Source organism: Myxine glutinosa, chromosome 5, assembly GCF_964187855.1.
Source record: "Myxine glutinosa chromosome 5, kmMyxGlut1.1, whole genome shotgun sequence".
Lineage (NCBI taxonomy): Eukaryota > Metazoa > Chordata > Myxini > Myxiniformes > Myxinidae > Myxine > Myxine glutinosa.
Genome location: NC_136265.1, coordinates 153,685,432 through 153,700,952, shown reverse-complemented (window position 1 = coordinate 153,700,952; position 15,521 = coordinate 153,685,432). Strand labels below are relative to the sequence as shown.

The 15,521-nt window shown below is 43.8% G+C and overlaps 1 protein-coding gene across 12 annotated transcripts in view; it reads left to right on the top strand.

The window, feature by feature from the left end:
• Nucleotides 1-15,521, top strand: part of LOC137416859 (phosphofurin acidic cluster sorting protein 2) — a 984,123-nt gene that overhangs the window by 952,306 nt on the left and 16,296 nt on the right. For all 12 annotated transcript variants that reach the window (XM_078778889.1, XM_068102518.2, XM_078778887.1 and 9 more), the window contains 3 exons: nt 7,280-7,434; nt 9,763-9,873; nt 14,393-14,504. In XM_078778889.1, coding sequence (XP_078635015.1) covers nt 7,280-7,434; nt 9,763-9,873; nt 14,393-14,504 — 378 coding nt within the window. The remainder of the gene's footprint in view (nt 1-7,279; nt 7,435-9,762; nt 9,874-14,392; nt 14,505-15,521) is intronic.

Sequence of the window (15,521 nt, the reverse complement as noted above, 5' to 3'; positions counted from 1 at the left end):
AACTACATGTGGGCAGGGTACAGCCCGAAGTGGAGATCGGTTTCTGAGGTTTGGGACATGGAATGTAGGGACAATGACAGGGAGATCAGGAGAAGTGGTGGAAGTATTGGTCAGAAGAAGAGTGGACATATGTTGTGTGCAAGAGACGAGATGGAAGGGAAGTGGTGTGAGAATGGTGAAGGGTAGGCAGGGACAGAAATATAAGTTTGTGTGGCAAGGGTGCCTGGAGGGCGTGAATGGTGTTGGTGTCCTGTTTTCTGAGGAGTTTGTAGACAGTGTGGTGAGTGTGACTAGAGTGAGTGATAGGTTGATGATGGTGAAAATGATGATTGGAAAGCTCTTGGTGAACGTCATCTCGGGATATGCTCCGCAAGTTGGTCGGAGCGATGAAGAGAAGGACAGGTTGTGGTGTGCGATAGAGAAGCTGATGGAAAACGTGAAAGATGAGGAAGTTGTTGTGGTAGGAGGAGACCTAAATGGACATGTGGGAAGGAGTATGGATGGTTTTGACGGAGTTCATGGGGGTTACGGATATGGTGTGAGAAATGGAGAAGGTGAAAGGATTTTGGAGTTTGCTGATGGAGCTGATTTGTTGATTTGTAATACTCAGTTCCAGAAAGAGGATAATAAGCTTGTTACATACACGTCAGGTGGGTCGACGACAACCGTTGACTACCTGATGGTGCGTAGGCGAGATAGGGAGCACCTCCGAGACACAAAGGTAATCCCGGGGGAGGAGGCTGTTTCACAGCACCACTTGGTTGTCTGCGACGTAAGGGTGAAAGGTGCGAGGAGAGCTCGGCGGGTGAAGTACCAACGGAGAATGAAGGTGTGGAGGTTGAAAGAGGTGACAGTAAGGGAGGCATTAAAAGAGAGGCTGAGTAGGGTCGAGGATGATGTGGTTGAGCTTGAAAGTGGTTGGATGTCAATGAAAGCTAGTCTGTTGGGAGCCGTTGGTGAGGTATGTGGATGGACAAAAGGACCACCGAGGCACTCGGAAACATGGTGGTGGGATGATGAAGTTGGAAAGAGGATTGACGAGAAGAGGAAGAAGTTCAAGGAGTGGCAGAAGGCGAAGGGTACGGGAGCAGAAACAGCAGAGCATGAAAGTTATAAGGCAGCCAGGAAGGCTGCAAAGAAAGAGGTAGCAAAGGCGCAGGAGGCATGTAGGAAAATGTTCGGAGAACGCTTGGATTCGGAAGAGGGTCAGAGAGCGGTATTCAGGATTGCAAAGCAGATAGCGAAAGAGAGGTGTGATGTGATGGGGGTGAGCTGCTTGAAGGATGAAGTGGGACAAATCGTTGTCGACCCAGATGGATTAAAGGAAGATGGAAAAGATATATGGAAATGCTGTTGAATACAGAGAATGAATGGGATGGCAACATAGAGAGTAACCCAGTTTTAGGACCGGCAGAGAAGATAACTGAGAAGGAAGTTGAGGAAGCGATAAAAGCAATGAAGGGTAGAAAAGCGGGAGGGCCGACGGGAGTTGTGGGAGATATGTTGAAGGCAGCAGGAAGTTGGGGTGTGAAGAGAATGACAGAGATCTGTAATCTGGTGGTGAAAGAAGGCCGCATTCCAGTGGATTGGGAACTGAGTACCCTCGTCCCTCTATACAAGGGGAAAGGTGACCCTCTGGAGTGTGGCTCGTACCGAGCGATAAAGTTATTGGAGCATGGAATGAAGGTATTGGAAAGGGTGTTGGAGAGGAGGATAAGGAAGAAAGTGAAGATCGACGAAATGCAGTTTGGATTTATGCCAGGAAGAGGAACGACAGACGCGCTTTTCATTGTGAGGCAGTTGCAGGAGAAGTACATGGAGAAGAGGAAGAAGTTGTTTCTTGGGTTTGTTGATCTGGAGAAAGCATTCGATCGGGTTCCACGCAAAGTATTGACATGGGCATTGAGGAAGTTAGGAGTGGAGGAATGGTTGATCAGAGTAGTGATGGCAATGTACAAAAGAGCGCGCACAGCTGTAAGGACGAAGGACGGGAACAGTGGTGAGTTTGAAGTGAAGGTGGGAGTGCATCAGGGGTCGGTACTAAGTCCACTACTATTTGTAGCTGTGATGGAGGTGCTGGCTCAGAACGTAAAGGAGGGTTTACCGTGGGAGTTGTTGTATGCAGATGATCTGGTGTTGATTGCGGAAAGTATGGATGGACTGAAGGAAAAGATGAACACGTGGAAGGAATGTATGGAGACAAAAGGTCTGAAGGTGAATATCGGAAAGACGAAGGTGATGGCAAGTGGTAAAGCATGTGGTGAGGTGGAAAGAACTGGGAAGTGGCCCTGTGCTGTGTGTAGGAAGGGTGTCGGAGTGAACTCCATTCAGTGTACAATGTGCGCTGAGTGGGTTCATCAAAAATGTAGTGGTCTGAGAGGGTCATTAACCAGTGTGGCAGCGACATTCAAATGTAAGGTGTGCACAGAGGGAGCTGCAGATGGAGGAAATGTTGAGTTGGATCTTGGAGACGGTGTGAAGCTGGAAGGTGTGAAAACATTTTGCTACCTCGGAGACATGCTGAATGGAGAAGGTGGATCAGACTCGGCAACGGTTGCTCGAGTGAGATGTGCATGGAAGAAGTTTCGGGAATTGAGTGGCGTGCTGATGATGAGGGGAGTGTCGTTGAAGCTGAAGGGAAAGGTGTATGCTGCATGTGTGAGAAGTGTTATGATTTATGGGAGCGAGACATGGGTAATGAACGTAGAGCAGCAACGAAGGTTGGAAAGGGTGGAAATGCGAATGGTTCGACGGGTGTGCGGAGTATCGTTGAGAGAGAGGAAGACAAATGATGAATTGCGAAAGATGATGGGAATGGAGCCTGTGATTGATGCTGTGAAGAGGAACAAGTTGAGATGGTTTGGTCATGTGTTGAGGAAGGATGAAAGTGACTGGTTGAGAAGAGTGATGGAAATGAATGTAGAAGGAAGTAGAAGACGGGGAAGACCGAGAAAGACTTGGCTAAAGATGGTGGAAGAAGAAATGCGGGCAAGGGGGTTAACAAGGAGAGATGCAGAAAATAGGGCAAAATGGAGAAGATTGTCATGGGGACCGCAAGGCTAACCCCCGCTCTAGCAGGGAAAATGGCCTTTAAAATGCATGTTGTTGTTGTTGTATTTACATTTTGTAGTCCATTGTATAATTTAAATAAACATAAATGCAAATTTTGCATTTGGAAAAAGTAAGTACACCCCTACATTTATCACTACTTCAAATACCTAAAATTAGAATCAGGTGCACCAGCTCAGGTGCAAATGATTAGAACATCGTTAGAGAGGATCTTGGAGGAACCTGTCTTATTAAAACCTCAGACATTTAGTTTGGTTTGCTCTTTGTTGTTGAAGTGTGTGGTGTCACCATGCCTGGATCAACAGAGCTCTCTGAGGCCTTCAGAAAGAAGGTTATAGATGCCGACGAGTCTGGGAAGGGATTTAAAAAGATCTCCAAACAATTTGAAATCAATCATTCGACTGTCCGGAAGATCATCTACAAGTGGAGAAGATTTTAAACAACTGCCAACTTGTTCAGGCCAGGCCGCCCCAGCAAGTTCAGCCCGAGAGCAGACCGCAATATGCTGAAAGAACTCTCTGAGAACCCCAGAATGTCAGGGGACCTACATGTAGCTCTTGCCACTGTTGATGTCAAAGTGCACGAGTCTACCATTAGAAAGAGGCTGCACAAATTTGATCTACATGGGAGGTGTGCCAGGAGGAAACCTTGGCTGTCCAGAAAGAACATCAGGGCAAGAATAAAGTTTGCCAATGAACACCTAGGCAAAGACCAGCACTTCTGGAACAATGTGCTCTGGACAGATGAGTCAAAGGTAGAGCTATTTGGCCACAGTACCAAAAGACACGTTTGGTGAAAACCAAAGATAGCATTTGACCAAAAGAACCTGATACCAACTGAAAAGCATGGTGGTGGAAATATTATGGTTTGGGGCAGCTTTGCTGCATCAGGGCCTGGGCAGCTCACCATCATAGAATCCACTATGAATTCTTCATTGTACCAGAGGGTGCTTGAAGATAATGTGAGGCCATCTGTCGGAAACTTGAAGCTCAACCGAAGGTGGACCTTGCAACATGACAATGACCCTAAACATACCAGTAAATCCACCAAGGAATGGCTGAAAAGAAAGAAATGGAGGGTTCTGGAATGGCCAAGTCAAAGCCTGGATCTAAATCCCCTCGAGATGTTGTGGGGGGATTTGAAACGAGCTGTGCATGCAAGAAACCCCTCAAACATCACAAAGCTGAAAGAATTCTGCATGGAGGAGTGGGCAAAAATTTCTCCCAGTCGATGTCAGAGACTGGTAGACAGTTATAAGAAATGCCGACTTGAGGTTGTTTCTGCCAAAGGGGGCAATACCATCTATTAGAGCCAAGGGTGTACTTACTTTTTCCACATGCGAAATTTGCATTTATGTTTATTACCTTCGCAAAAGCGGAAGGTTATGTTTTGATCGCTGTGTATTTATTTGTTACCTTCGCAAAAGCGGAAGGTTATGTTTTGATCGCTGTGTATTTATTTGTATGTCTGTGTGTGTGTATGTTAATCGCATAACTCAAAAAGTATTCAACCGAATTGCATGAAATTTGGTGGGATGATTGGTTATTATACGGGACACATTTGATTAGATTTTGGGAAACAGATTTGCTCAAATTCTGACTATTTTTAACTCGATCGTATTTCACTCAAAGTTATGAGCGACTGAAGAAGAAGATGTCCATCCAGGACGTCATCACTATAACGCGATCTCCCGCGATCATTTCAACCTCAAAAAAAATTATAATTGCAGATTTGACAATAGATGAGGCATATTAACAAACGAATGAAACAGATTTGCTCAAATTCTGACTATTTTTAACTCGATCGTATTTCACTCAAAGTTATGCGCGACTGAAGAAGAAGATGTCCATCCAGGACGTCATCACTATAACGCAATCTCCCGCGATCATTTCAACCTCAAAAAAAATTATAATTGCAGATTTGTCAAGAGATGAGGCATATTAACAAACGAATGAAACAGATTTGCTCAAATTCTGACTATTTTTAACTCGATCGTATTTCACTCAAAGTTATGAGCGACTGAAGAAGAGGATGTCCATCCAAGACGTCATCACTATAACGCGATCTCCCGCAATCATTTCAACCTCAAATGAAATTCAAATTGCAGATTTGTCAATCGGGGAGGCATATTAACAGACGAATGAAACAGATTTGCTCAAATTCTGATTTTTAAAAATCGATCGCATTTCACATAAAGTTTGAGGTACTAAAGAAGAAGAAGATTCGTTTAGCTTCTCAGATAAAATAAATAATTCTGTCTGCAATTTCAGGTTAATTACCTTCGCAAAAGCGGAAGGTTATGTTTTGATCGCTGTGTATTTATTACCTTCGCAAAAGCGGAAGGTTATGTTTTGATCGCTGTGTATTTATTACCTTCGCAAAAGCGGAAGGTTATGTTTTGATCGCTGTGTATTTATTTGTATGTCTGTGTGTGTGTATGTTAATCGCATAACTCAAAAAGTATTCAACCGAATTGCATGAAATTTGGTGGGATGATTGGTTATTATACGGGACACATTTGATTAGATTTTGGGAAACAGATTTGCTTAAATTCTGACTATTTTTAACTCGATCGTATTTCACTCAAAGTTATGAGCGACTGAAGAAGAAGATGTCCATCCAGGACGTCATCACTATAACGCGATCTCCCGCGATCATTTCAACCTCAAAAAAAATTATAATTGCAGATTTGACAATAGATGAGGCATATTAACAAACGAATGAAACAGATTTGCTCAAATTCTGACTATTTTTAACTCGATCGTATTTCACTCAAAGTTATGCGCGACTGAAGAAGAAGATGTCCATCCAGGACGTCATCACTATAACGCAATCTCCCGCGATCATTTCAACCTCAAAAAAAATTATAATTGCAGATTTGTCAAGAGATGAGGCATATTAACAAACGAATGAAACAGATTTGCTCAAATTCTGACTATTTTTAACTCGATCGTATTTCACTCAAAGTTATGAGCGACTGAAGAAGAGGATGTCCATCCAAGACGTCATCACTATAACGCGATCTCCCGCAATCATTTCAACCTCAAATGAAATTCAAATTGCAGATTTGTCAATCGGGGAGGCATATTAACAGACGAATGAAACAGATTTGCTCAAATTCTGATTTTTAAAAATCGATCGCATTTCACATAAAGTTTCACATCGCATACACTCCCATGCCAAGTACAGAACAGTAGCTGCGGCGAAGGTATGCGCTCTACCGAGTGCCCGGATTCTAGTTTAAATTATACAATGGACGACAAAATGTAAATGTTTCATGATATTTGTTATATTATATCACCTTTATCTGTCAATATTGTTGAAATGAAGATTAAATAGCTGTATGTTGAAATATGTTGAAAAAGTCAAAACTTTACATGGGGTGTACTTACTTTTTCACGCGACTGTATGTAACCATGATGTATTTTATATGCATGTAGACAGTGAACATGTTTTTGCTTCGATCAAAAGTGGGTTATATTTTATTTTTGGGAATGATCGAGGCAGCCGCCTGTTTCTGACTATTTTCTCATGAAAAACTCATCCAGGGACCTCGTCAGAAAACCTATGTCATTATAAAGGCCTTTGTCCGAGTAATTCTGGGAATTTCACAGCATTGTGAATAAAATGATCTGTTATTTACTTTTAACAATATGTATAAAGCAAGTCTCTGAGACAGATGCGCTGCGGTGCTTGGGGGGGGGGGGGGGGGGGGATGTCAGAGAAGCAATTCCTTACATAACTTCCCATTTTTGAGCTCTTTCAACCAGCACAAGAATAAAAGGCTTCCTCTTTTTCTCTATCGTGGTATTTTTTACATGGGCTTCCACTACTACAGCTCGAATCATCCTCTTTGTTCCCCACTGAACGACTCATTCAGGGTTTGTTTTTTGGACATTGCTGTTTTTGTGAGTGTTTCAACTTATTCAATGTGCGTTGTGCTCAATTGCTTGGGTTAGAATGCTAGTACATAAGCTCCATAGGCAGAATGTATTTACTTATTTATTTTAACAGGATCTAAGACTCATGGAGGAGCTGCATCATGAATCATGCACACACGTGTGGACAAATATATGAGACAACACCAGACTTGACTCGAGAACGGAGAGTCGAGTCAAGTCCAACCGCATAACACTAACCTGGTCATAGAGCTTTGGGGGAAGTGATTCTCCATCTGAAGCTTTGTTCCCTATTATCCATCTTTCCCCAGTTGCAAGTGTAACCCGCAACCTCCAGGAGCCATGCGTGTCACCCTGCTTGGGGACCTTCCCTACATACATACCATTCTGTCCTGCTATGTGCAGCAAATGGCCCCAAGGCCTGCTGAATGGATCACTCTTCTTCACTTCTTCATTATCCCATTTGGTATTTTAGCTGTATGTTTTGTTTCCACACCTTGCATGCAGTGCACAACCATTTTTTTTAACTCTAAAATATTTAGCCATTTTTATTCATTTTCAGGTAAAAAGCTTCAGCTTGAATGTTCATATTCCTATCATACAGTCGTGGCCAAAAATATTGGCACCCTTGCCCTTTTTTCAAATAACTCACAATTTTCTCTAAAATAAGTTGAAATTGACAAAAGCATTTGGTCTCCACAATTCTTTATTTCACTGTTAATATTACAGAACCTTTGTTTTTGATTCAGAACTTAATATATCCTTTTAAATCAGGAAAAAAAAAAAATGACTGACAAAATTACTGACACCCTAGACTTAATATTTGATAGCACGCACGGCCTCTGGACAAAATAACTGCAGACGAGCGCTTCTTATAGCCATGAATGAGCTTCTTACACCTCTCTACTGGCAGATTGGCCGACTCTTCTTGTGAAAACTGCTCCAGTTCTCCCAGATTTGAAAGGTGCCTTCTCCCAACTGCTGCTGTCTGATCTCTCCACAGGTGTTCAATGGGATTTAGATTTGGACACATTGCTGGCCACTTCAGAACAGTCCAGCGTTTTGTCTTGAACCATTCCTGGGTGCTTTTTGAAGTGTGTTTGGGGTCATTGTCCTGATGCAAGACCCATGACCTTTGACGGAGACCCAGCTTTCTGACACTAGGTTGAACATTGCGCTAGAAAATGCCTTGGTAATCTCCTGATTTCATGATGCCGTGCACACATTGAAGGTACCCAGTGCCAGAGGCAGCACAGCAACCTCGAACCATCACTGAACCTCCTCCATTTTTGACTGCAGGGAACGTGTTCTTTTCTTTGAAGGCTTCATTTTGTTTTCGGTGAACATAGAGATAATGTGCTTCCCCAAAAAGCTCTAATGTGGTCTCATCTGTCCACAGGACATTCTCCCAGAAGGATTTGGCTTGTTCAGGTGTGTTTTGGTCTCTCTCTTAGCAGTGGGGTCCTTCTAGGTCTCCTACCATTGAACCCCCTTTCATTGAGGTGGTGACAGATGGTGCAAGTTGAAACTGTCGTACCTTGTGTCTGAAGGTCAGCTTGAATATGCTTGGCAGTTGATGGAGGTGCTATCTCCACCATTCGAACAATCCTTCGCTGCAATCTCCACTCAAGTTTTCTCTTGCAGTCACGTCTAGGGAGGTTGGCTACAGTGCCATGGGCCTTAAACTTCCTGATAACATTGCGTACGGTAGACACAGGAAAATGAAGGTCTCTGGAGATGGACTTGTAGCTTTGAGATTGTCCATGCATGGCTACAATCTTGTGTCTGACCTCCTCAGACATTTCTCTCGTTTTCTTTCTTTTCTCCATGCTCATTGCGGTACACACAGTGACACAAAACAGCAGAATGACTCCTTTCTCCATTCAAACTGGTTGAATGAGTAATTTTTACATTGCAGGCACCTGCAACTCACTACAGGTGAGTTCAATTCCAAAGTAAAGGAGAATCACCTGCTTTAAATCTAATTATTTCTAACAACTTCTAAAAGGTGGCAATAATATTGTCCGGGCCATTTTAGGAATTTTGTGTGGAATAAGCTAAGATTTAGTAATTTTTCAGGTTTTTTTTTGTTTTGTTCCACTGCAAACCAAATAAATACATTTGTGGATACCAACAAATTTTAATTTCAACAATTTTCGGGAAGAAATGGGGCGTTATTTGAAAAACGTGCAAGGGTGCCAATATTTTTTGGCCACGATTGTATCTCTAAAGCCAAGCTTAGTGGAGCCTCATTGGGATTTGGATGGGGGCCTTCATGGAAAGCTGGGTGTTTTCGGATGAGTAATGGCTGCAAGATAGCTCAGTTTTTAGCATGTGCATCTCTAAATTGTGTGTTCATGAATTTGCTCCTATCGAGTCTAATTGAACTAAGGTTACTGGCAGGGGTTGCTGTAACCTGAAGCGTGCTGTCCTTCGGATGTGGATATATATCCAGCTGAGCAATTTGTATTTTGCTTATCGATGTTAACGATTCCATTGATAGATTGTCAATTGGATGGGACATGGCAGAGTCTTAGTGGGACATGTGGTCGCTTCACGCATGTACATTTTATTATTCACCTTTATTTATGCTCGCCTTTCTGTTTTTCATAAACCCTACTTGTTTTCTGCTTTACTACTTGGCCAATGTTGTTTTATAAAGTCACATTAGCAATTATCTGCTATTAAAATCAATAAACAGCTGATGTAAAGTCTGACACAAATATAACATCTTTTTCATGAATCGGAGGCATTGTAACCTTGTCTTTGTGCTTTTATTGCAATACTTTATCAGGCAGCCACGCTGTGTCACGACACCTGGCTGCTGTTGACCCACGCTACGGGTCCACATTCCTGGATCCAATGTGGCAGGAGGTTTTCGGCCGTCTTGAGCCTCCACACCCTGGTAACTGCCCTTCTGAACAGTGTCCTTTTGAAACACATTTGTACTCGTGAGATCATTGGAATAACATCGTCATCTAGAATATTGCATTAGGTTTTAGTCACCACATTGAGAAAGGACATATGGCTGCTATAAAGAGGGTACAGCATGATAGGGATACTAGATTGATTCCATGACTAGGTAGACTAAGTAAGTAACCATAAAAAGTAAGGAAAAGTAACCATAAAAACTCGTACCCCCCTTTACTTCCTGAAATTGTTCACTTCCATTTTTTATGGTATTGGGCTTCATCACAAACCAGGTGCTCTCAGGCTGCTTTCCACTTTTGCAACAAAGCTGTACGGTATTTAAACGGACCATTTTAGATTGTTTACAACTCGTCATCAGATGTAAAATACATCAGATGTAAATCAGAAGTCACTTTTTATGAGCTCGTCACCTTGTGCAGTGGGAGACGCGGTTGGGCAATCGTGTTTGTGTTTGTCTGTCTGTCCAGGCCATGTTTCGTCAGGTCGGTCTCTTGGCTGCCACTGGTAACATGTAACCCAGTGCTTCCTGCCACATGGTTGAGTTGTCTGCGACTAAACCGCCATCCCTCACTGGCTTTGCTCGTGGGAAGGGTGACTGTGACACCATGCCAGGACCAAAAACAACACCTGGCAAAGGACGGATGAGCTCCCATTGGGAGCCAATGGCCATCAAGTAAGGAGATGGTGTCTCCTAAAAAATATCCATCCGGATTGGATCAGTTTGAGTCATACCAAAGACTTTAACAATGGTACGTGCTGCTTCCCTGCTTGAAATTCCTTGCTTGAAAAGGATGGAGCACGGACAATCCCCATCCGTGTGCATCCATTGGGAGGAGGAAATTACGCACTGAGTACGGTGAGAAAAGCGGCGCCATTGTTATGATTGGAGTAAGTTCAGGACGCTCCTTCAACCAAGTGGTTTATTAAAGACGATACGAAGCTCTCACAGAACACACGGCCATCATGACGAGCCGCAAGCAACCACCGAAGCCACGCCCCCAGACGTCACTACACTATGTAGTACCAATCACAACATCTCCCTTTCATTGAAATTATTATGTTTGTATGCAACAAAACACTACTAAACAAAATCAAAATAATAAACACAATCAGACACAAATTGAACCACACATAGATGGGACCTGGGGTTACTGTTATAACTCTTAACCAAAATGTAATTACTGCTCAGTATGATTTAAATAAATAAATAAATAAAAACTGCCTCAAAAAGAGAACCATGACAATTACAACTACATATGGGCAGGGTACAGCCCGAAGTGTAGATAGAAGTTGGTCCATATCAGACAGCGAGATGTAGATGGAGTCATCACTGTTTGGTGGACGGTACAACACGCATATGAACAAAAGGTGGGAGCGAAGGGGAAGCCGTAGCCAAAGGTATTCCTGGGGGTGAGGTGGAGAGAGGGCAGTGCAGGGCGAGTGAGGAAGAGTTTTTTATAAAGATAGCAACCCCCCCTCCAGGACGAGGCTCAGGTCTATCATACCGGAGGAGGGAGTAACCCGGGAGAGATACCAAGGAATCAGAGACATCATGAAGGAGGAAAGTTTCTGTTAAGCAGATCATGTATGGTTTGACAGAAGCAACCTGTATGGAGAGATCGGTCAAGTTTGAGCGAAGGCCCCGGATGTTTGAGGTCCGTACCGTTAAAGAAGAGGAATGGGGAGCATCGGATACAGAACAGGGGGGAGGAGGGGTAGGGTAAGATGTGGAAGAGGAGGAAGAGGTAGGGAGAGCTGTTGAAGGTGTGTCAGAGATTTCAGAGATTTCAGAATAGCTTGGAGAAAGGGAAGAATGGGGCAGACAAAAGGTTTGATGGAGATTGGGTGAGGAACAGTGGTGTTATTTGAGGAGGGGGGAGAGCGAGGCAGAAGGTTGGGGGAGATGAAGGTGAAAGTTGGAAGGGGGAAGAAGCAGGGAGGACGCTTTGAGGAGGAGGGGTGAGAGGGGAGTCTAGGAGTGGAGGAGCGAGGGAGAGTCTCGGAGGGGAGAGGTGTGGGGGGAGTTTAGGAGGGAGGGGAGGGAAGGGGCAAGGGGGGAGATTTGAAAGGGATGGGTGATGGGGAAGATTTGGAGGGGAGGGGCAAGGGGGTAGATTTGGAGGGGTGATGGGGATGTTTTGGAGGGGAGGGGTGATGGGGAAGATTTGGAGGGGCAAGGGGGAAGATTTGAAAGGGATGGGTGATGGGGAAGATTTGGAGGGGAGGGGCAAGGGGGAAGAATTGAAAGATGGGTGATGGGGAAGATTTGGAGGGGAGGGGCAAGGGTGTAGATTTGGAGGGGAGGGGAGATGGGGAAGTTTTAGAGGGGAGGGGTGATGGGGAAGTTTTGGAGGGAAGGGGTGATGGGGAAGATTTGGAGGGGAGGGGCAAGGGAGAAGATTTGAAAGGGATGGGTGATGGGGAAGATTTGGAAGGGAGGGGCAAAGGGGAATATTTAGTCTCCTCTTACGACACGCAGGGATACGGTGTACCTATTCTAAACCGGGGTACACACCGGGCCAACACTTCATTCATGGGTCCGAGGTCCCATTATTGTTACTTCACTGAAGCATACCTCTAAACTTGCTTCTGCTGACGCGACGGCCTCTTCCACCCATTGCAGGATGGCAGCTCCACTCGTATCCATCAGCATATCTCGTGCTTCGTTTGGGATTTTCACAACAACGGGCCCAGTGTCCCAGTTCACCTCAATACTTACAATAATCATTGTATGCTGGGCAGTTCCGTGGTGGATGTGATAGTCCACACTTTTTGCACTTTTGTCGATGTGTCATGGCATTCACAGACGTTGAAGGCCCTTCCATCTTCTGGATGGCCTGCTTTCCGATTACCATTGCTTCGTACTTGTGTCCATCACTGAAAACCAGGTCCATGTCGTATTGTCGTACCCGACCTCCTGGTCGAGCAGATGCTTTCGAAAATCATCATGTGGGGTGCTCGCAACAATCAACTCGATAATCCATTCCGAGAGTTCTGCTTCTGAGAAATTGCACAACCTTCCCTTCCGTCGGCATCGGTTGACGAAATCATCAATGGACTCTCCTTTTTGCTGCCGGAATCTCATCATTTGCAGCCGGTGAATCCGAAAGTTTACATGGATGTCCAACTGATCCTCGAATAATTTATCCGGATCCTTTTTATCATCCTCACTCAGAGTCGATGCATTGATCCGCCGCAGTCCTTCGTCTCCCACAGCAATCTGAATCTTGATGGCCTGTCTGCCTTCAGTATCGATGCCCTCGTCCGACAGCACCAAGTTCATTCGTTGCTTGAATAACTTGAAGGTCTCCGCCAGCTCCGAGTTGGACCAGTCCATTGTCGGGAACTTCGACATGTTGAAAAAAACACGGAACGTGCCGCCGTGGTAACAACCCGCCAAGAAAAACAAGACCAAAAGTCAAACTGCTTGTTGATGTTCACGATCCCGCGCTGCTACCATGTAGTAAGTTCAGCAATCTCCTTCAACCAAGTGGTTTAGACGATACGAAGCTCTCACAGAACACACGGCCATCATGACGAGCCGCAAGCAACCACGGAAGCCACGCCCCCACACGTCACTACGCAGTACGTAGAACCAATCACAACAATGATGTTGTGGGTACCCATTGTATCGTGATTGCAGTGATGGCATTTCCCCCAAGGTGTGTGTGTGTGTGTGTGTGTGTGTGTGTGTGTGTGTGTGTGTGTGTGTGTGTGTGTGTGTGTGTGTGTGTGTGTGTGTGTGTGTGTGTGTGTGTGTGTGTGTGTGTGTGTGTGTGTGTGAGCTTTGTTACAAGCATTGGCCCATGTATTGAAAAAAAAAAAATAGTTGTTTGCCATTTGAGCTTTTGTCATCAAATTTTCAACAAACCTCTATTTTGAGATTATGGAGAAAATAATAAAAAATTGGGTCAAAATGTGAAAGGGCAAAGTCACAGTAGCTATAAGTATCCCTTATTGGCCCCGCCGCAGTGCGTCAACAGTGAGACGCCCTGTTGTTGTTTTTTATCTCTTCCGTATTTTTTTATTTACCATTGAGCTTCAGTGTGTCTATCCAGGTTATAACATTTTTTACCAATTGACCTTTTGTCAGGAAATCTTCAACAAATCTTTTTTATGAGAATATGGAGAACAGAAAAATGCCCATTTAATAATTGTCGTTTTGTCAAGTTTAGTTTGAATACAAAGTGGATGCAGATGGCCGTTGCATTTTGAGATGCTTTCTCGTTATTTTTAATTGGTATTCAAGGTTATCCAACTTTCACACGATTATGCAATTTTATAATATTAGACTTTGTTCGATTCACAAGGAAAATATAGATCTTTGTTAATGACATGGCCATATTTCTGATATAAGATGAAGGGGGCCATATACATGAACAGCAATGCCAAAATTGTTATTGTATTACTAAAACTTTTCATTGATAACTATAACTAACTATTCACTATTCACTTCCATTCATACATTTTCCTCATGTTTGGAATTTATCCAGAATGTGCAGATTTGCTGGACGTGGCAGGACGAATCACGGCATACCTGGAAGGAGCTGATAGCAGCGTTCAGCTGCCTATTGCTGAGGCTATGCTCACATACAAAGCCAGGAGGTGAAGGCCAGTTCCATGATCAGGCTTTCTGTGTTTGACAGACTTCCACATTACATTTTCCTGGTAGTTCGCTAGACAAGCTTCTTGAAGAGATAGATATGGCTGCAGTTAGTTAAATGCGGTATGATTGGGTTTACTCGTTGCAGTCTAAAGGCACCAGATTCCTCGTTCGACAAAACGGAGTAGGTAAGAAAGTGGCAAACAGAGAATATTGGTATTGAAGGAGATTCTTGTGGCAATGGTCAGCGAGACCCTTATGAAACATCTGATCTTGGATATGCATTTAAAATTATGATATTCCAGCAGAAGGCCGTGGTAAAAAAAATAATGCCACGATATTTAAAAAAATAAAAATAAAAATAAAGCCTTTTATTCATGCGCTGGTTGTTAGAGCTCAAAAATTGGAAGTTATATATACACTACATGACCAAACGTATGTGGACATCCGATCATCACACATCTCACTACAAAATCGTGGGCATTAATATGGAGTTGGTCCCCCCCCCCCCTTTGCTGTTGTAACAGCCTCCACTCTTCTGGGAAGGCTTTCCACTAGATGTTGGAACATTGCTGTAGGGATTTGCTTCCATTCAGCCACAAGAGCATTTGTGAGGTCGGGCACTGATGTTGGGCGATTAGGCCTGGCTCACTGTCGGCGTTCCAATTCATCCCAAAGGTGTTCGACGTGGTTGAGTTCAGGGCTCTGTGCAGGCAAGTGAAGTTCTTCCACACCGATCTCGACAAACCATTTCTCTATGGACCTCGGTTTGAGCATGGGGCCATTTTCATGCTGAAACAGGAAAGGGCCTTCCCCAAACTGTGGCCACAAAGTTGGAAGCACACAATCGTCTAGAATGTCATTGTATGCTGCAGCGTTAAGATTTCCCTTCACTGGAACTTAGGGGCCTCGACCGAACCATGAAAAACAACCTCAGACATTCCTCATATACTGTATAATCCTCATATACTGTATAATATATCATATACTGTATAATCCAAAAACAATCTCATATACTG